General features: G+C 48.1%; 1 protein-coding gene across 2 annotated transcripts in view; it reads left to right on the top strand.

Moving 5' to 3' along the window:
* Positions 1 to 20058, top strand: part of rbms2b (RNA binding motif, single stranded interacting protein 2b) — a 47813-nt gene extending 27755 nt beyond the window's left edge. For both annotated transcript variants that reach the window (XM_088914132.1, XM_088914134.1), the window contains exons 3-14: positions 4113 to 4171; positions 4716 to 4807; positions 12799 to 12956; positions 13771 to 13850; positions 14665 to 14774; positions 15074 to 15120; positions 15503 to 15596; positions 15936 to 15986; positions 16840 to 16950; positions 17471 to 17551; positions 18171 to 18258; positions 19768 to 20058. In XM_088914132.1, the coding sequence (XP_088770258.1) occupies positions 4113 to 4171; positions 4716 to 4807; positions 12799 to 12956; positions 13771 to 13850; positions 14665 to 14774; positions 15074 to 15120; positions 15503 to 15596; positions 15936 to 15986; positions 16840 to 16950; positions 17471 to 17551; positions 18171 to 18251 (964 nt within the window). In that variant the 3' untranslated portion in view covers positions 18252 to 18258; positions 19768 to 20058. The remainder of the gene's footprint in view (positions 1 to 4112; positions 4172 to 4715; positions 4808 to 12798; positions 12957 to 13770; positions 13851 to 14664; positions 14775 to 15073; positions 15121 to 15502; positions 15597 to 15935; positions 15987 to 16839; positions 16951 to 17470; positions 17552 to 18170; positions 18259 to 19767) is intronic.
* Positions 20059 to 21640: the final 1582 nt, after the last annotated feature.

Genomic DNA, 21640 nt, shown 5'->3' with positions numbered 1-21640 from the left:
GGAGATGGAATTCAGCTGGAAGCTTGTAAAATGGGCGAGACTCCCCCCCCCCCCCCCCCCCCGTCCTTGCTCCCAAAGCCACTAGAACTGTAAGTCACTTCAAGCAGGGTCACAGGTCACGGCATTTCCGCATTCCAGGTCCTCTGGCTATTCACAGACATGCCGGCAGGCCTGCCTCTCCACTAAACCTTCCCTCCTCCATCCTTCCGGTGAGGTCTGAGGTTCGTCACACAGAAAGGTCACCTTTAAGAGTACTTTCGTGAACACGTTCTACCTGGACAGGCATGTTCCTCTTCATTACTTTGATGCAGAGACGGCTGGGGAGGGGTGCGGGAGCCAACATTTCTGTATAGATCCCAGTTATGCACACACAGCCCTCGGACACGTGCTCTCACACGAACAACTCAAACACTTGTCAGTACGCCTGTCATCCCATTAGAGGAAAAGGAACTAGGGTGTGCTTACTTGTTTCGACCGATGTGTCATAAACCTACGTACAAATTGCACAAATGTGATCGAGTGTGCAGTGTATTTCAATTAATTCATCTCTAGGTCATCAAGGTAGTCATGCAAACCTGCACCTCGGTACCACTGAGGAGTACAAGCCTCTCTGGGCATATCTGCTGTTTGCACAAGTGCAAAAATTAGCCCAGGCTAAATAAAGGCCAAGCAAATACAATCCCCTCTAAAATATCATATTTACCTCTTGGGTGCTGCAAGTCTACAAACGCACCAGTGGCAGGCGGATCTACACAATTTGCACTGAAAATTCAGATTTGCACTTTGTTAGTAAATGGCGATAACAGCCTTTTAACTGAAGGGGTGAGCAGTAGTGCTCCTGGCCACTGATGTCTGTAGGTGTGTGCGTGAGAGAGAGTGCGACAGCCAGGCTTTGATCAGGACCCCAGTGAACAAACAGCCTATTGTTTCCCTGCCTGGCTGGCTGGCTGTAATGCGAATGATATCAGCTCTCCCAGACTGCCCCTGCTGTGCACCACCACGCTGCCTGCAGCCAGGTGCCCCCCCCCCCCCCCCCACAACACACAGCACCCCTAGGGATCAAGGTGCGACTCCCGATCGGGTCACAGAAGCCTCCTACCTTCATTCACGCCACTTCCTCTCTCACTGTGATCTCTGAGCCCTTGGTCTGTTTCTCCAGCTGCCAAATCTGGCCTCTCATACTGTTACTGCTGTGCTGCTTAAATCAAGAGAAACATTTTTTTAAAGCTCAACACATGGTACACAAATGAGGAACTCAACCCCGAAACACATATTCCAATTGCCACTAAATTTATTTAGATCCCTCAGATTTGTCGATAGCTGGGGCTTCTGCACCTCTTAAGCTGGTCCTTCACTCTAACTGAACACTAATGTAAAAGAACATAGTGAGCTCTGTGCTGTGGTTTAATCATAGCTGCCCGGTTTCATATTTTAAAGAATGGTTTGTATAGATATTGATTCCTGAGTCTCCTTATCTTTCATTTTAATTTAACATGATGCACAAATCAGTGTTTTTTTTACAAAGTGCAGGTATAAAAGTATGATTTACTTTTCTTAATGTGCTGCTATAAGATGGAAAAGTACTGCACGATTTAAGGAATCAACCTCTTTGTTTTAATGAAATGGCAATGACGACAATGCTGTCTACACAGAACTTCAAATATGCTCTCAAACTGTAGTTTCTGATGTGTTATCAAAAGCCTGAACTGAAGCTGTATTTTAGAGATTCACAGATTGTGTATTTTTTCCCCTCCTGACCTCAACTGATTCAGCAGAACGGCCGTGTTGTCCTTTGTTTCTGCTTCGCTCTACCCAACAGGGGTGTGGGCTGTGGTCAATAATAAATGCAGATCACTGCACCACCTCCCAGTTTTAATTACAGCACATTCAGCAACTTCCCAGCAGGCAAAATAGGAAGAAAACTAAAGGAAAGTTCAGGCTGTATCAGCACTCTGCTTGTATAAACACACTCTGCACACATTCCTGCAGTGGCCGAGATTAGCTCAGGCTGTAATAAAGATCTTTACACAGTCTGTACAGTGTGTTCATGTACAGACTGCAGCCCTGTTTCACATCAGGGTTCTCGCATTGGGCCCTGACTTGGCATCTCATCAGAAATTTCATTCTTTTGGTTCATTGGTGCATTTTGCCTTTTTTAATGTTTTCTTTTGAGGGTAAGGGGCCAACTTCAAAATCCCATATTTAAGGCCCCTGCCCCATTCCCAAAAGCAGCACCAGTCTAAATTCAATGGAGCATCCACATACTTTGGCCTGCTGTCTGTGTGGAGTTTGCGTGTGTCCCCCCCCCCCATGTTCCTCGGGGGTGGGGGGGTTGCCAGGTTCGTCGTAACTCGCATGTCGCCTGGACATTATTTGATTGTCTGCTCTATACTGTCCTTTTCCAGAGGGGGTTTCAAGGGGATTTCAGTACTTAGAAAGGTCCATTCCCAGTACAAGCAGTACTGACTATAGAACTAGAGAAATAGATATAAATGAGCATGACAGCCGAATGGGCTCCTCTCATTTGTGGGCTTTCTAACGTCCCAGTGCATCCATTAAACAGGCCAGAGGTCCCTCTTATCCTCTTTCTTCCCGCAGTTTTACTATGGTGCAATTTTCCAAACCCCACGGTACTGAAGTATACTTTTCCAATTTGTTCAATATTACTGAAACATTTATAGTTTTTTTTTTTAAACCTTAGAGACGGGACAGATATTTTTAGTACCAGACTACAGGCGTCCAGGCTGCACCCACACCATATTTATCACCACTTCAAGATTCATACACCTCTAAAAAAAAAAATCACCCCCTTGTTTCAACACAAAACCCCCCCAAAAAAATCCAGATGCCTGAGGGGGTGAGCTAAATTTGCATCGATCCCTACAATTAAAAGCTTTTGGCTTCTTGGGAAAAGTACAATTGGAGAAAAAAAATGGAGTGGAGGTGTACATTTCACGAGTGAGGCCCCTTGTAGGAAGCGATTGGGAACCGCTGATAGCATCAGACAACTGTACAGAGCCCCGCGTGAAGGGCCAAGTGTCCCCGCTCCTCCGGCGAGCACCTCTCCAGGTAAACACAAGCCCGCGCGGGCTGCCAGCGGAGCCACAGGGCTGCCTTTGTTCGTGTGGCGGATCTGGGCTAGTGGCGGCAGCAGGGCAGGGTGCAGTAGGACCCGGCGGCTGGAGGCCCTCCCAGCTCTGCCTGCTCCTGCCTGTCGGAGGCTGAGAACAGGGCAGCCGCCTGGAGCCCTGCCAGCGCAGGACTGGGAGAGAGATCGGGTTACACTGCACGGCACGCCAGGAGAGCATCTGATCCCCGGCGCACTGCGCACGAACAATACTGCACCAGGTAGCACACAAAGGTGTAGCACGCTGTCCCACTGCCCGCCCGGGCAACACCCTGCCGAGCAGCACAGGGCGGCAAAGCACGGCTAGGCCCCACTCAAAATGAGAGGAATCCACAGGAAGTAGAGTAAATGCAACTCAGTATAACACAGCTTTCCCTGCACTGCAGCATCACCAGTAAGGACTGCACACCACAAAACTGGATCGTTTCGACTTTCAACATGGTAGAAAATAAAAGGCGCACGCCTGTTGTACTGAAGGAAGGCGTTCCTTATTGCTGGGGCCTTTATCCAGCACGTGCATGTTTGTCCTCAGGAAGGGCAACAGCACAGGCAAGGGAACGCACCTGCACTCTGAGGACGGTTGCCGGACAGGCGGACTGTCTGTGTTACATTGATCAGCTTCGTCAACACGGGACCCCAGCAAAAGCAAAGCACGGTGGAAGGATACAGCATGAAGAACTAAGAAATGGGGAACAGATACAGTCTTATAGCAAATAATTAAGTCAGATACAGGGACATGGCTTGCTGTCCAGTTGTATAAAATATCTTAAAGTTGAATTTCTTAGTTATTCCCTGAAGGGTTACTCCAGTTTAAGGGTGTTGCACAAAGCGCTCAAAATACATCCAGCTAAAACCTCATTCCATATTCTATTAAAGTTATGTACCCGTGGCGCCTCGGGTCAAAACAGGCCCCAGCTCCCCACTGTGGGGACTAAATCACACTGCGAAGTCCCATGCGCCTCAGCTGACTGTCTGTGTGTTCCAGGTATGGGAAGATCGTCTCCACTAAAGCCATCCTAGACAAGACCACCAACAAGTGCAAAGGTAAGCGACTGCTGCGGTGTGTGCCTGCTGCCGTATCACGTGATTCTGTCCTGACTGGCTGCTGTGGAGCAGGACAGATGGGGTAACGTACAAATCTTGGACATTCATTGTAGGGGAAGAAAAGAGCTGAGAAGCTGAAGACTAAGACGTGACTGAGTTCTAAGTTAACTGGACTTGTTAATTGGACCCTCTCTGGGTGTAGGGTGGGATTACACACAGCGACCCGTGTGGCCACTCGCGCGCACTTGCAGGCACACGGCGCTGTCAGTGGGGGGGTGCACCTCTCCTCTCCTCTCCTCTCCTCTGATCGGCTTGAGGGTGGGTGGGGCAGAAGGGTTTGCCCGCACTTCCTCGTTCGCAAGAGCGTGCAGCCGTGTGGGGTCGGACCTGCGAGCCGAGGCTTCAAAAACACCCTGACTGTTCCAGAACAAAAATTACTGGCCATCCTACATTAAAGGATCCAGTACACGAGGAAGAAAAGTACAGAGTGGACCGGTGAGCAGGAAATCCGCACGGAGCTGACGGCCCCGGGTTTGCCTTGCAGGGTATGGCTTTGTGGATTTCGACAGTCCGGCCGCAGCACAGAAAGCGGTGACCGCGCTGAAGGCCAGTGGAGTGCAGGCTCAGATGGCCAAGGTAAGCGCCTCCTCTCCCCTGTGCCGTTATCCGCAGTTCTGAAACGAGCCCACGAGGCGAGAGCCTCCCTTGGGGGAAAGCCTGAGTAAAGCCGCGCTCGGCTCCCGGGCTCTTCTTCGCTAATGCGACATTAAATGGAGTTAAGTGAATTAAAGCTCGTTTGCACATCCCGGCAGTCTTGACTTCCCAGCAGGAAAATAGGCAGCGCCTGGAATAACACTTGAAGAAGAATCATCCTTAAAGAGCAGATCACTCTCCCAAGAGCTGCAGATCTGTGATTTAGGTACCCAATATGGCAAAGGTCTCATTTACCTCGGGGGATACTCACGCTTGCAGCTGCAGTTCTTCTGGAGTTGGGTTGGCTGACACAGGAAGGGGGCTCAGTTCCTTCCCTCTATGATTCCGATTGGTCAGATGGATTGCTAGGCAGCTTGCCCACCCGGGCGGTGGTGGGACAGGGACAGGGGTCATAAATGTGTTGGGGGGGGGGGGGGGAAGCTCTTTTCCAAGCCTCGTCAGGGGTCAGCTATGTGTTGACATGTCGTAAAACTGTGGTGGTTTCAAAGAGCAGGTCTTAAAAGTGTCCTGCAGCTCAAGAGAACAAAGGCACTCTTGTCTCGGGGGTCTTTGCTCGGCTGTATCCCATTCATTTTTGGGCCTCCTTTGAAATGTTTTTTGAACTTAGCCATTCATCGTTAAAAAGACTACAGTGCTCGTTCCACAGCATCAAAATCCACACTACTGAATGGATAAGCCTGTCTCAGGTTTGATGTGCATTTAACACACATCTCAACCCTGTTCCGCACTCTCCATCTTTGAGCTTCATTACTTTATTAGTCCAGTTATTTCGATATGAGGTTAAATCATCCGTTTTTTTGCTGCTAATTGGAAAAGTACCTTAAAAATCTGTAAGACCCTGACCCTGGAGGACCAGAGTTACCCACTGCAGATGTGTATAAGGCAGCCCAGGTATCAGACTGCAGGAACACTTGCCTATTAGGGCATCTTGTTTGTGAAAAAAGAAAAATACGCCGGTGACAAGGCGGAGACGAGAGGGAGAGAGAGACGCGTTTGCAGCAGAGATCCTCTCTCTCGCTGCGTGCCTCCCATTAACTTGGCCACGGAGTCTCCAACCAGCCTTTTGAGCGGGTGTCTGTGCACAAAAGGGATTCCTGTAGACCCATTAAACCGATCCCTCTCGACCATTCAGAGGTCAGGGGAGCACGTGCCCCACCACCTGCTGCACAAGAGCCCCGTACAATGAGCCCGGCGGAGCTCGGCCCCGAAAGCTAATTCATCGACAATTGCATGACGTGCATTCAGCTGCATCCCCCCCCACCCCTTCTCCCCCCCTGCTACAGAGGCGAGCAACAGGAAGAGCCAGGCACTGGCTCACAATCCCCAAACACACGCTGCTGCTAAACAAAATGACAGGACAGCACATCCCGTACAGAAGCAAATACACAAGGAGTGGGAGCTGACGGCTTGGATGAGGGAAAGAGGGGCTGCTAACACAAATCAAGACTGGGGAAGTCAGTCAACATGCTGTCAAAGTTGCGCCTTGGCAACATTCAGCTGCATTTCCTTCTGTAGGAACAGTTTCTGTAAAGGTGCAGATGGGACGTCACGCCTGAAGATTAACAGTAACTTGAGTCGTCACTGAGAAGGAACAGAGGCACAGTCGCGCCAGAGCACATTAGTCATACGCACCCCAAGGCTTTTATAGATGACTTCATAAAAGATCAGTGATAGCAGACCAAACTGGCTCCACTAAACCTGAGGAATTGCCTACCTCCAAACCCATGCACAACCCAGTTCTTATCATTCTTCACCTAAAATGTCTAGACGTGACGATGTTTAGTTCTCAGGCTACTCTCACCCAACAGCAACGATTTGTTTCACTTTAAAAAAAACTCCCCTTAAGTAAACAAGTTGAAACAGACCCTTAGGTTTTGGAATGTCATTAATAAATGACGCAGGCTGGGGTTGAGTGTCATTTTATACGTTGTTTTCAAAAAGCGTTGCTGCCGCGTTGTTAGCTGAAAGACATTTCACATCTTCAGACCGTCCTGAGAACATGAGCTCAAGAATTTCATTCTTTGCTCGGCTGCTTCAGTCACACCTGGAAAGCAGTGCACTGGGATATGCAAAGCGCTTAAAATGATAAATTGCAAAGCATTTTTGCATTTTCATGTCACACTCTTTAACACGGATCGGGTGACTAATTTCTTATGCAAATAGAAAAACTAGAAACACTTGCTGGGTGATAATGGTAATGTACCCTACACCCTGTTCATGGGTTTAGAGTTAAAATAAACTTTTCTGCTTCACTGCATGCGTTTCCATGGGCAAAGGGCCTTTTCCATTTGAACTCCTTTAAGCGTACCCACATTAAGAGTGTGCATGTCTACCCTGGTGCATAACGGAGATAACCTTTTTGAATAAGCAGTGCAGTAATGGATTAAAGTTAACATGACCACTGGGGAGTCTCTCAGTATTACAGCACAACCTCCAGGACAGGAGTGCAGCATTTCATCATGTGGGAATAACCCCTCCCTCCATCCCATTCCTACATTATTTCACTACCTCCCAAGTTTTGTAAAAGAACCCCACTTTTAGCCAATATGAGATCTCCTGCCTCCAGAACACCTCCCAAACACATTCAACCAGGGTTGGCAACCCAAAACGAGCTCCTCACGGCTGGACTGGGGCTGGGACAAAGGCAAAGAAAGTTACACTTATTGCAGAGATATTACTCAAGGGCCATGGTATGTTACACTGAACATCTAAGCATCCAAGGTATGTTAAAAGCATTCTATTCAGTTTTACAGATTACTTGTGTTGCAGCTACAGCAGAATTAGCTCTCACAACATCTATGGCCCAAATACAGCATTTATGTTCTTAATTTCTTAAATGCACATCCACAAAATGCAATGCATTTAAAAATAAACGGCTTAGTACATTACCATTGAATTTGTTTGTTCCTCGTTCAAATTCAACGAATTGTCGCTTGATAAGTGGGGTCACAAATCAAAACCCCTGTTTAACATGGTGGAACCCTGCCAGTTCACATATCAAGAATTAAGACTTAAGAAAGTTAATGCATCACCACCCTATTTTAATTTTAATGACTCATTTCAGTGCTGGTTTGTTTTTCACCTATTTGGAAACAATCATAAAAAACATTTGAAAACAAAGCTCAGAGTGACAAGACTTTTCCCCTCCCCCTGGCTTTCCAGGAGTTGCAGGAGAAGAGAAGAGAATCTTTAACAATGTCTTCCGGAAAGGAGCCCATCTCGGGTTAGAGCCCCACCTCAGCACACAGGCGTCTGCACAAACAGCACCTGGCCAGACTGGCTTGACGAGTGCCGTGTGGCACTTCCTGCACGCAGGGCTGAGCCCAGCTGGCCGCACGCCCTCCTGCTGCGGGCAAAGGGCAGGGCGAACCTTTTATACCCCGAAATGGTTCTGTCGTGGGCACACGTGCAGAGAGGCACGGCCCGCGAGAAAGCAGTCCTCGGTCTGATGGGATCCCCTCCCCCAGTTTCGAATTTTATGTTATTCACGGGATTCAAAAGTGACTGTCAATCCGAAGCACGTTAACGCCGAACCCCAAATGTGACCCGTCCTCTTTAACAGCCTTGCCACGCCTCAGTCAGCTTCTTTTGTCATCTGGCGGATCGATTAAACGGCTGGATTAGAGAATTAAGGAGAGGCCGCGGTCTCCTTTGCCTGGCTTGGAATCAGGCGCTCCAAACTGGGCCGCTGTACAGGAGACCAGGGAACTCTCTCGCGCTGCTCCTCGGTGACCATGCACTTTCAGGCAGCATGGGGCTGACTCAGCAGAATGAACCCGTCCCCCTACACCCACCCATCGCTCCGTTAGCGAGGGGTTCGGCTGCGCCTCTTCCTCCTACTGCCCACAGATCAAAGGTCAGCTGAGGTCTGCCTCCTGGCAAGACTAAACTCACAGAACTTGCCCACAGCACCAGGGGCCACTGTTTCAAACTCCTGAGAGTGAGGCACGTTCTGATTTTGCAAACTGGCACCAGGTATGAAAAAAAGTATTAGACTTATATTCTTAATGAACCAATCTTTCATTTATTAAGTAGAAGAGGCTTGAATTTGGCAAATGTAAAGTATTAGAAAGTACTAAAAAAAACTGCTGCGTTAATTACTAAATAGACTAAAAGGAGCCACTCTGCCTTCTGTAGCTGGACAAAGACGTTCTCTCTCTGTCCTGACCTCTCGTTTACCCCTCTCGTTCCGTAACCCCTGCTGGGTCAACACCTTCTTGTCCCGGAGTCCAGACTAAAGCTGGTCATGTTCTGTGACGGAAGAGCCACACAGAGGTACAACAGCACTGTTCTCTTTAAAACACAAGGTGCCAAGGTTTAAGAGCACCAACTGGTTTTGAGGCATTAAAAAAAAACAGCCACAGGCAGAGATACTATGAAATGATGTCGAGGAAAACACTGCCGAAAAAGAGTCCATAACTGTGTTGCATTTCAGTGAGTACAAGAGAAAATAAAAAAATACATATGGCTACAACCCAGTAGCTGCAATGGCACAGCACACAGACTCCCTCTTCAGGGGATAGTCTGAGTGTTTCAGTGAAGGAAACGTGTTGCTTTCTCACTCTCAGTGCCCTGAGCGTCTGCCCTGCTGGAGGTGCGGGCGCTGCTCATGTTGTGGGACACACAGAGATCACAACCCTTCATGCCCTCCCCATCACAGCGGGGGCCTGTGCTCCCCTTACCGATGAAACCACCAGCAAGCGTGCCAACCTCCATCAGGAGAGCGCCCTGCCTGTTGGACTGCAGGTTATCCAATCAGCCGCACTCTAGCGCCACGCATTTCTAGATACTGTCATTTGTAACTGCAGAACTGTTTCCTCCAAGGGAGTAAAATCCACATCAGCATTCTTCTTTGATCCAAAATACATCCACCTGAAAGGACCTAGAAGGAATCTGAAGGATTGAGTCCACTTTTAGCAGTTATTTCTGATCATTAGACGTAGGGGCTGAGGTTACCCAAAACCAGACATGGCAAATGATATTTTTAAAAGGTTTAGAAATGGAATATATCGATAAAGTAATATAGTACAACAAATGTGATGATAAGCACATAAATAGATTCGCCTGTTATGAACAAATCCCTAATTCTGACCACAGCCTTAATCCTGGAATATTTACAGAGGACGGCTTGTTCCAGCCCTAATCTTTTTTTTCTATTTTAGACTTGTTTGTATGACAGTTAATAACATGTTCTTCACTTGTAAAAGATTAAAATGTTACCGATTTCGAAATGCATTTTTTGTTCCTCCTGAAATCCCAGACACTGTTGGGTCAACACTGCAGTGAAAGGGTGACTTTGGTTAATTTTTAATTCTAGCTTTTCAAACACAAGGTTTTGATGAACTCAGTGTGTTTCTTGGCAGCATAAGGAATCTCCAGATTTTAAGGAGATGTGTTACACCTGGAGTACATCAAGCACCTGTCTCCGGTCATTACAGGAGTATTCGGTAGAACGAGTTACACATTCCACATGGGTGCCCTCCGGCTACAGTGCACTCGATTACGACAAGGAGGGGGGGATTCAATGCTTACGTTCTAGACATAAAAAAAAACAAGACAAATCAAGGCGCTCCATGGTTTCTGCCGAAAATTGAGGGGTCAGATACCCGCAGTGCTTCCTCAACACACAATGAGAATCTGGGAGCCGAAAGCGTCTCTTCCCAGACTCCGCGACACACAACACCCATGTTCTGCCAGGCGTACAATGGGCTTTTTCTTCCTTGCGCACTGCGTGCTTGTGAAACCAAGTTCTGGAAAGGGAAGAAGGGGACCCCCCTGGGGAAAGAGTTCAACTGAAGTACAGCCAGACAGCTCCGTCCTGCACCCCCCCCCCCCAACTCTTTCTCCCTCTCTCCTCTGTTCATTTCCTCTGACACCCCCCCCCCCGCCCCCCCATCTCCCTCCTCCAGCAGTCTCTCTTCTCTCCCTCTCTCTCGGCCCGTCCGACGCTCCAGCTCCAAAGCCACCTCCTCCTCCTCCTGCGCTGCACTCTCCCTTTGTGCCTGGCCTCTCCCCCCCACCCTCTCTCCTTCCACTCCCCCAGTCCGTGCTTCTCCAGCTCTGCTCCGCTCCTCACGGCACTCACTTCCTCCCGCTCTCGCTCTCTCTCCTCTCCTCTCTCTCCCACTGTCGATCCAGCTTAGCGCCTGGTTTCCTGTCTGTTTCCAGGAAATTACACAAGGATCCATTTTTTCTGTTCTGAATAGGCACATGCTTGCATGAGAGGTTCTTTTTTTTCCTCTGTGTGTGAGTGTGTGCGCATGTACGCGCCTTTCTCCTCTCTCGGTCAGCTGCTCCAGAAGGATTTTTTTCTGATTTCTTAGAAAACAACCTTCATGGAATCTTTCTGAGCACAGAGTCAGTTTCTCCTTATACTTGCCAAACCCTTATTGGAGAAAAGTCTTTAAAAAAAGTCTCTGCTCTGTTACAAAGACGTACCAGACAACCAAACAACCCCTCAATGTCTGGATACCTGAACCATCTCTTTCGGAGACAGAATTTTGCTCTCCTGCTCACAAGACTTACAAGATCTATAAAGACTCGAGCAAGGTGTTTGAAATCCGTTCCTGCCTCTCCCCATGTAAGCGAAGGCTCTTTGAGCTGCCCTGCTCACCTCCAGCGCTGCCTACACATCTCAGCAGTGTCTCAGGCTCTCAGCTGCCCTGCTTAGCTCCAGGGCTGCCCACGCCTCTCAGCAGTGTCTCGGGCCTCTCTAGCTGCCCTGCTCACCTCCAGGGCTGCCCATGCCTCTCAGCAGTGTCTCCGGCCTCTCGAGCTGCCCTGCTCCCCTCCAGTGCTGCCCACGCCTCTCAGCACTGTCTCAGGCCTCTCGAGCTGCCCTGCTCACCTCCAGCGCTGCCCACACCTCTCAGCAGTGTCTCAGGCCTCTTGACCTGCCCTGCTCCCCTCCAGCGCTGCCCACACCTCTCAGTAGTGTCTCAGGCCTCTCGAGCTGCCCTGCTCACCTCCAGCACTGCCCACACCTCTCAGTAGTGTCTCAGGCTCTTCGAGCTGCCCTGCTCACCTCCAGCGCTGCTCACACCTCCCAGTAGTGTTTCAGGCTCTTCGAGCTGCCCTGCTCACCTCCAGCGCTGCTCACACCTCCCAGCAGTGTCTCAGGCTCTTCGAGCTGCCCTGCTCCCCTCCAGCGCTGCCCACACCTCTCAGCAGTGTCTCAGGCCTCTCGAGCTGCCCTGCTTACCTCCAGCACTGCCCACACCTCTCAGTAGTGTCTCAGGCTCTTCGAGCTGCCCTGCTCCCCTCCAGTGCTGCCCACACCTCTCAGCACTGTCTCAGGCCTCTCGAGCTGCCCTGCTCACCTCCAGGGCTGCCCACACCTCTCAGCAGTGTCTCAGGCTCTTCGAGCTACCCTGCTCCCCTCCAGCACTGCCCACACCTCTCAGCAGTGTCTCAGGCTCTTCGAGCTACCCTGCTCCCCTCCAGCACTGCCCACACCTCTCAGCAGTGTCTCAGGCTCTCTCTGCTGCCCTGCTCCCCTCCAGTGCTGCCCAAACCTCTCAGCAGTGTCTCAGGCTCTCTCAGCTGCCTAGGCCAGATCCTCTCAACCCCACTGTCTTCTGGGTTCACATTCCGCTCTTATTTACTTCACTGGTCCCTTTGCTGAGCTCCTAATTTGCTTAATTAAAGATGTGGTAGATTTCAAGTCACAAAAAACTTTAAAACGGGTAGAAAATAACCCCTGGTAGTTGAAAGGGTCTAATTAAGGAAAAAGCTAGGTCAATCAGAGGTCTTCTTGAATCGGGTCAGCTAGAACTGATCCCTCAAGACCAAGCAGACAAGGGTTGATTTGTTTTCGCCAGGAGGTCCTCGTGTTAATGCAGCTTCGCACATTTGCCCACCCACCCCACCAGCAATGCGCTTCGTTCCTGAATCGCATTCTTCTTCCCTCCCAGCAACAGGAGCAGGACCCCACTAACCTGTACATCTCCAACCTGCCGCTGTCCATGGATGAGCAGGAGCTGGAGGCCATGCTGAAGCCCTTCGGCCAGGTGATCTCCACGCGCATCCTCCGCGACGCCAACGGGACCAGCCGCGGTGTGGGCTTCGCCAGGTACACCCCCGCGGCCCTCTCCTCCTCCTGCTTGCTCATCAGACAGAGACACCTCCGACTCCGATATTGATGCATGCCTCACGAACCCGGGGAGATCTGTTGTAGGTGGTGTCAGGGTGAGGGGATCTCTCCAATCAGTGTAAATTGACCAATTTGACATCTGTAGCTTTAATACCCTAAATCCAGCTGCCTCTCTCCTCATGCTCCCTGACGCCTAGCCCTGTACATCACGCTCACATGACACAGGAACAGCTCTGCTGGAAGAGCTGCAGTTTGCTGGAGCAAGGGGAGGAAACAAGAGGCGCAATCCAAAATGCAGACCTCAGTTCTCTACACAATTTGGGCACAGTACACATTTGTTGTACTTTAGCCCTGAGATCTCCACAGTTATCAGATTTACTTAATTGCATGGGTGCCTTTTCACAACAAAAAAGATAAGCATCTGGTTTCAGGGAATGCACGTAGTTTTCTCTTGCTGTTTTGCTTACTGAAAACCCCTCCCTCTGCCTTCATATTTTGTTTCCAGTAGATTACAATGCATACTTTTGAGAATTCAAATTTAAAACCAAATAGTTTAAAAGCCATGGGAAAACGTTCGAAAACAAATCAGAAATAACCAAGGTATTCTATTCTGTAAAAACGTAAAAAAGAAACTGAACTACTGATGACTAGGAAATCATTCCAACAACTGCTGAGCAGTTCCAGGTGAAGACTATGAATTGGAAGCAACTTCCGCCCTCTTGTGGTAAAAGCTGGTAGCACACTATCGTGCTGCACAAACCTGACGGATTCGTATCCGATTCTTATTTTTCAGAATGGAGTCAACAGAGAAATGTGAAGCCATCATTCAGCATTTCAACGGAAAATACATCAAAACTCCTCCAGGTGTACCAGGCAAGACAGATTTCACCTTAATACTTTCTGATTCCACCTTTTAAACGAATTATAACAGCTTGTGAAACTTGTTCAAGTTGCTTCAGTTCTAAAGGCTATCAGCTAATTAAGAACTTGTCCTACCAATTTGCAGTCTTTCATTTTTTGTCATAGTATTAGTATTCACCACTTATGCCTACAAAGCATATGGCCGTATTCATTAATTTTAGTGCACAGATCTAAGACTAGGGCAGGAGAGTTTCCTGGGCAATGCCAAAGCTATATTTAGGCTTTGTAGATAAGAACAATAATAATTTTGCTGTGCACAAAGTACCATAATAAAACTCCATCCTTATTAACTAAAATTGTCCAACAATTCAGGGTGTTTTTCACCTGTTGAAATTAGTATGACAGCCATTATAAAGCAAAATATAATATGCATATATTATATTATTTTCTGAAAATGTGAGCATTCAAAAACCTCCCTTTTTTTGCCAGAGTAAAAAGACACCTGCGTGCACACTCAAGTTAAACAGCGAGCTCATCAACAGATAGTGCTTGGCACAGAGGAGCTTCCCAGCGCTCTGGTCAGACTGAGCGATAGCAATTGGTGTCAAGGCAACTTGAATACAAAAGCCTTTGAAAGGGGAGAGCTTTTTGTTGGGGCCCTTTGTACCCAGAAGAAATAAAAAATCAAATCCCACCGAACCCAGATATACTTGCCTCTTTACGATCCACCTTCAGACAGCTTCTTGAGGAAACTGCGATTTATGCTAAGCGATGGCCACATGAGCCCCGTTCCCCACTGAGCCTCTCCCTGCCTGCTCCTTCACAGTGCCCACCGAACCCCTGCTGTGCAAGTTTGCGGACGGGGGGCAGAAAAAGAGGCAGAACCAGGGGAAGTACCTGCCGAACGGACGGCCGTGGCCCAGGGATGGGGAAACGGTGAGACGGCGTAACGAGCGCGTGTTCCCGCAGGGCCGAGCGCTCGGAGCTCGCCGCTCGCTGCCTGAGGGGCAATCTCCGCCTCGCGGGCGGCCGTGATCTAACCCCTGGCAGGGGGCAGGCCAGCGCAGAGCTGGTCTCGGTGCCCCTTGCCCATGTATCTCTTGTCGAAACGATCTGTTACCATGCGAGGAAGAGTCTGAGGCATGCTAGCTGCTTCGGGAAGGGGAAAAGGCCTCAGGGGCCGTCCTGTCCACCCTTGCATGGAGGGGCTCACGCGTGTCTTTTTCTACCTGCAGGGAGGAATGACGCTAACGTATGACCCTACAACAGCCTTACAGAACGGGTGAGTCAGAGAACTCCAGCTTCCACGGTCCTCCCACTGTGGCCTCGTACTGACTCAGAATGTCATGAGCACGTCTTGGTGAAACGACAGAAAGGCTGGGCTTATTAACCCGGACCAAACGTTTTTTTAACAAATCTATAGGTGGAAAGGTCAGGTCTGTCAGTCACAGTCGCCGTGATTCAATGTGTAGGAAGATGGAGAAAAACAGTGGTTGTTCATGTGGAATGAGTTTTAAAGAAAATCAGTAATAACTGCTGCACACTGGCGAGCGACAGCCCAGACTCCCGGATGGGATTTAACGTGGACTGATGGTGCCGCTGACCGCAGTGGCAGAGAAACCACAGCGATTGCCAACTCGGCTTCCTTCCCCGCCTGTCCGCAGGTTCTACTCGTCCCCGTACAGCATCGCCCCGAACCGCATGATCGCTCAGGCATCCATCTCGCCGTACATCCATTCCCCCGTGTCGTCCTACCAGGTCAGTGCCTCCGGCCGACACACTGCATGCCACCGAGCACCAGCTTCCTCTCTGCTGCGCTTATTCCTATGCCCTTGTAAAGGGGGGGAGGGTAACATTCGAGATCTTTATAAGTGACACTGAGGTCACACGCCATGTGCAGTAATCCTCATTGTATCGTCTTTATAACGTGGTACAGAAATAGTCCTCCCACGTGTTCCTCTAGGAGGAAAAGTCCTACATCAATGCCAGGTACTAAATGTACTGTATTGCAATACCCTGGTGTTGTAGTGGAAATGCACTGCAGCATGTTGCACTGTACTGTCCTCTACCGTATTGGTTAATATCTCTCTTCTCCAGGTACACAGTCCCTCCTGGATGCACCACCAGTCGTACCTCATGCAGCCTGCCGTAAGTATCAGAACACTACACAGACACAGGTGCAGCTTATGCATCCTGCCAGCAGAGGACATGTTACTAGCTGACTATGGGTGGAATTTCACAAGCAGAGGAGCACACATAAAATTTGGGTTAGCCAGCCAGGGCTCTCTAAGCTCACAGTGCCCCCTGTAGCCCCCAGTGCAACTGCAGTCACGTAGAGCTGTCAGCGAAGGACACACCTCTCCTCCAATCAGCATTGACCCTCTGGAATTTGGTAGTACTGCCTAAGAGAGATGTGCCTCTCTCCCAATCATAGCTTATCCTCTGCTGAGAGGCGGTACCACCTGTGAGGGACATGAATCTCCACAATTCAGCACTGACCCTCGGGAATGCCTGTGAGGGACACACCTCTCCTCCAATCAGCACTGACCCTCCAATATGGGGCAGTGCTGCCTGTGATGTGTTAGAAGACATGGTGGGGATGTAGAAGAGGTGGATGCTGCACATTTGTGGTAGTGGAGGGGAGTCTCCATTACCTATAAAGCGCTTTGAGTGGAGTGTCCAGAACAGCACTAAATAGGTGTAAGCAATTAATTATTAATTAGAAGACGAGCGGCTGGAAGGTGGGCGAGGCAGAGGACTCTGCCTGCACTTCCTCAACCTCCTCCATGTGTAGAAGTGGGTTTGTATCCGTGAGCCAAGAAAAGAAAAACTCATAGTTGGCTGTTCTACAATGCATGGAGTGTAACAACTATCATTGTCCATTCTGAGAAAAAGACTGCAACTCTGCACCCTGCTGCAGGCTTGCTCTGCGTAGTGCTTCAGGAATGTTAGCCTGTGTGCACAGGGCTGTTTCATGCTTGCTCTGCGTTTGTCTACTCAGGGGACGGTCCTGACCCCCACCATGGACCACACCATGTCCATCCAGCCCACATCCATGATGGGGCCCATCACCCAGCAGCTCAGCCACCTCTCCCTTGGCAACGCTGGCACGGTGAGTCCCTGGACAGCAACGCACAGCTCACGTGACCTTTGGGAAAAGAGGTCATTTACACTTCCTGCTCCAAGAGATACTGCCCCCATCAGCAAACCTGCTGATCCTTTACCCATTTCTCTCTCTCTGCATTTCAGCAGACCGTAATTGCTGGCTCTCTGGATAACTGAACACAAAGCAAACTGCTAAGAGCCTGAGCTTTCTATGACAGATTTTTCACGACTTCTGAGGGAAATAACAGGGATATCGGCGAGTGTGTGTGTCCCCCGTGACCCTGAATTGGATAAAGCAGTTAGAAAATGGATGGAGGGAGTGGAATATCAAACACTGTGTTGCTCCTTTACAGTAAACAAGTACTGCTGCTGGGGGGGGGGGACAGTATCATAACAAATACTAATCCCGCATCGACAAGACGATTATCCTTCCGCTGACTCGGCTCTGATCGGGACCGCGGCCAGGCGAGAGAAAAGACAAGCCTGCAGCAGGATCCACACTAACACCATCTCCTTTTATCTCACAGTACATGCCTGCTAACGCAACTATGCAAGGAACCTACATCCCACAGTACACCCCTGTGCCTGCTTCCAGCGTCTCTGTAGAGGTGAGATCCAGCGGACTGGTCCATTCGCTTTCAGCGAACAAGTCTTCCCACCCACAACGCTAACAAAAAAGGCAGTTTTACCTTTTACCTAGAGAGGTGCTTTCAACAGTTAACCAAAATTCCCACTGCACACTGTTTGCCCCATCTGGGGCTTTAGAAACTCCTGGGGTTGTTCTATAAATTATAAAGTTAACCAACATTTAATTTTAGCTTTGTTCCATGTGCCTGTCTGTGCAAATCTTGGCAGCGTGATTGTGGAAGTCTAAACGTAGCCGAATAGCTTAAGTCAAGCATATCTTAACCTGACAGGAGTCAAAATGCTGTGCAGTACGATTGTTTCTCAGTGTTAATTAGCACGTAAGTGCGATACTCGTAAACCAGTAAGGTTCATGCCTTTAACACTGAAGACTGGTAATGTAACACGCTGACTGACAGCACACATGACACCACATGGTTTGCTGTACATAACCTGTAAACCACTCACAGGTTTAATAGAATACAGTATTCCTAATAGAAGCACAGAACCCTTACAGTCCAGGATGATATGGTGTTTTGCATCTCATGTGCAAGATGTGGTTGCACTGCCAGGATAATTTGTTTTCAATCCCTGTCTTTGCAGGAAAATAGCAGTCAGCAGCAACAGGTTGCCATAGAAACGCCCTCAGAACACACAACCTACTCCTACCAGCACAGCAAGTGAAGCAGAGGTGCGTAGCTCTGGCACCAGCGCTGCATGTGTTTTCATGGCCGATCCAACGAGGTGTTGTGCCAGGTGCGGGGTGGAGCAGCCTGATTCAGTAAAGCAAAGACTCCACAAATCCTGGGAGTTGCCCTCCCTGCGGATCGCATTAATCCATCCATATCGTTTTATAGAGCCGGAGGCAAACAAAACAGTTAGCCGTGCCGAAGTATCCCAAGATTGTAAAGATAAAAACTTTTGTGCCCGAGTTCCTGTCACGACTACTGTAAGCTCACAATAAAAGCCCCACACTGTGCATATTACACCACTGCACTGAACATCCTGATTACATTGTGGAAACGGCCATCCCCCCAAACAGTGTTGAAATCATTAATCCGAACCCAGAAGCGTAGAGCACGAAGCAGGATTGCGCCATACATCGGACACTAATCAATCGCGGAGCACATTCACACAAGCACAGAGGCAGTTTGGAGCCACTGATAAACCTAGCCAACATATATTTGCAAAGGTTCGAACGGGGAGCTGCGTCAGCATGCGCAGGCTTCAAAAGAACAGCTGCTGAAAGGTAAGGAAAGGTAACACTATGTCGTTTCGGCTGTGGAACACCTTTACCTGGTCCTATATGCTTGCAAAGCAGAGGGACACTAGAGCGCCCAGGGAAAACCCACAAAACCCAGAAGGAACATGCAAAACGGACACAGAGGGTACCCCATTCTGAAACTGAACCCACAACCCAAGAACTACAAGGTAGAAACACTAACATGCCACTGTCCTTCCCGAACAGAACCAAACTGCTGGATTTTAACAACATTAAATGTATTTTGGCCCCTCTTTCATGAACCACATGGACAGGCTTCCACACCATGCATCATAGAGCTCAGGAATGTCATTAGTCTTCATGCTGTACCTTTGTTGGCTCAGGTGTGCATTCCTTCAATATCAAACATCACTCCCATTGCATAGCAGTCTGAGCCATTCCAGCTTTCTGGAGTGCCAAGGCCCTGTACGATGGGTACTACTGAAGCAAAAAAAAAAAGTTTAACAGCATTTAATATGAACTAGAACTAAAACATCACCTTTCTCTCAAGTGATCAACAGGTTGCTAGCAAACGAAACAAGGGAGATAGGCACTTGTCTACGCAAAGAGTGGTGGGAGAGTGGAACAAGCTATTTGGCCATATTGTCAAAGCCGATACCCAGGCTTCTTTCAAGAAACAGCTGGATGAGATCCTCCCATCAGGAAAGGAGAAAAGGCTTTACAGAAAGGGCTGTGGGATTGTAGAACAAGCTACCCAGCCATGCTGTTAAAACCGATATCCTGGTTTCTTTCAAGACCCGCTAAATGCCTAACAGGCTGGATGGGCCACATGGCCTGCTCCTCAGATTTGTGACCCAGGCTTGGACTTGGGACACCTGGATGATCTGTGTTTTGAGAAAACTTGGTGCTTGAGCCAACAAACACGATCCCCTGTGTTGCTTCTTACAGGTGTGTCCTGTTTTCTCTCTCTCCCCTCAGGTCTTCATTCGACAAGTCGGCGTATTTAAGACCAGACAAGGTGCAGCTCCTCTGGAAGGCTGGGATCCAGCTCCACAAAAGGATTCTACGGACACTCACCACCAGATTCCAGACAGAAGATAAAAAGGAACAGGTTTCTTTTAAAAAGAAAACTATTTTATTTCGTCACAGACTTTTCTTCAGAGTCAAGCTACCAAAGGAGGCAGAGGATTTCTTGCAAAGGAGATATCTATTTTGCTAAAAGGAAAAAAAAAATAGAAAAAATCAAAACCATAAGGAAAAAAGAGAACAGATGTAAAGCATTATTTTTGTGCACGTAATATAACAAATTCTTATTTTTAAAAAAACATTCTGGAGATCCAGAACGAGCAAGGAGAAGCAAAGTTAAAACACAACGTGTCTTTTTCAAAAGTTTTTCTGTTGGGTTTTCTTTTGTAAAATATGCAATCTTATTTTTTTTAATTGTTTTTTTTTTACGTTTCACTAGCTGCAGTTAAGATGGTTTTGTACAGATTCTGAACTCATGATCGATGCATTTGTCAGATTTTACGATGTTGTAGATTTAATATTTTTTTTATTGTGCATAAAAAAGAACCTAAAATAAGTAAGCAGCTTAAAATTACTTCTTAATAATCTGTTCCCAATGGCAAAACAAAGGAGTCAGCAACCAATATTTAATGATACATCAGAGAAATCGGAAAATATAGTATCTGCTGAAAGCTAATACAGATGTGTTAGAGTATAATAGGGTTGTTAATCTAAAATGACAATTTAAGTCTCTTAACTAAGACTAAACACCAGTCATGCATTTGTAACTTCCTTCAGTTACAAAACCAAATTCCCCCAAAGGTGTCAAGGCACACCTTTCTAAAAAGCAAAAGACAATCAAATGTATTTAAAGTATTTATATTTTGGGGATAGTTTTTTTTATATAGTTTAACATTAGAAATTCAAACATCAAAGAATTACAAATTATTTAACAGTGTTTAGTCTATTTAACAAAGTATTTATACGGGAACAACAGGCCTGATGTGCGTCAGCTCTCCAACTCTCCAACAGAAGTGACTTCTTCCAGAACTTAATTCAGGAATTCAAGTGCTCGCCCCTGTGCTGCCGCCAGCCAGGCAGATGTCAATATGTTCCTTTACAGAGATGCCCAATCACGGTGGCACGGACCCCCACCTGCTGGTTTCAGCTTCAGCTGAACACCCGTTTAAATAATTGAACCCTTAACGCTCCTGATGGTAATGGGGGGTTACTCTGAACTCTTTCGTTTTCAGTTCCTAAACACGTCAGAGGTTGCATAAGTGACATGAAATCCTCAGCCTTGGGAGTACAGAAAAACATGAAACAAGGTTTCATTGAGCAGCTTGTGGATTCAATTAAGGATTTAAGCTGCACAAAAAAACAGCAGTTGTGGGAGTCCCCAGGACCAGGACTGGGGAGCCCCGGTCTAGAAAAATAGTAAGTCAGGCCTAGTTATTAGACCTGACTAGTTTCTACAATTAGAGGTGTTGTAATAGCCAACACAAAACAGGACTTTGGAGCATTTGACAACTGCAAAATAGAAACTAGCAAACCCGGATCTTTAAACAAAAGTACGAGACAGAAAATGCATACGCATCTGCTAATAGGCATAATTAATTCTTCAGTGCAAGAAATCTGTTCTTTTGTGAACAGGGTCTCGCAGTACAAAAACAGCACTTTGAAAGGCACTGAGTTAAACCCGCAGATGCCTGTAGACACCCACCTGGAGAGCATACTGAGCACTCTGTAACCCCGATATTGCTAGGCAAACAGGACTAGAAATCCCAGGCCCAGGATTTGTTGGCCAGGGCTTTCTGGGTTTAAAAAAACATCTTGTGGCAGTCTG

Source organism: Atractosteus spatula, chromosome 1 (assembly GCF_055471065.1).
Source record: "Atractosteus spatula isolate fAtrSpa1 chromosome 1, fAtrSpa1.hap1, whole genome shotgun sequence".
Classification (NCBI taxonomy): Eukaryota; Metazoa; Chordata; class Actinopteri; order Semionotiformes; family Lepisosteidae; genus Atractosteus; species Atractosteus spatula.
The sequence above is the reverse complement of the archived record's forward strand: the minus strand, read 5'-3'. Positions and strand labels throughout refer to the sequence as shown.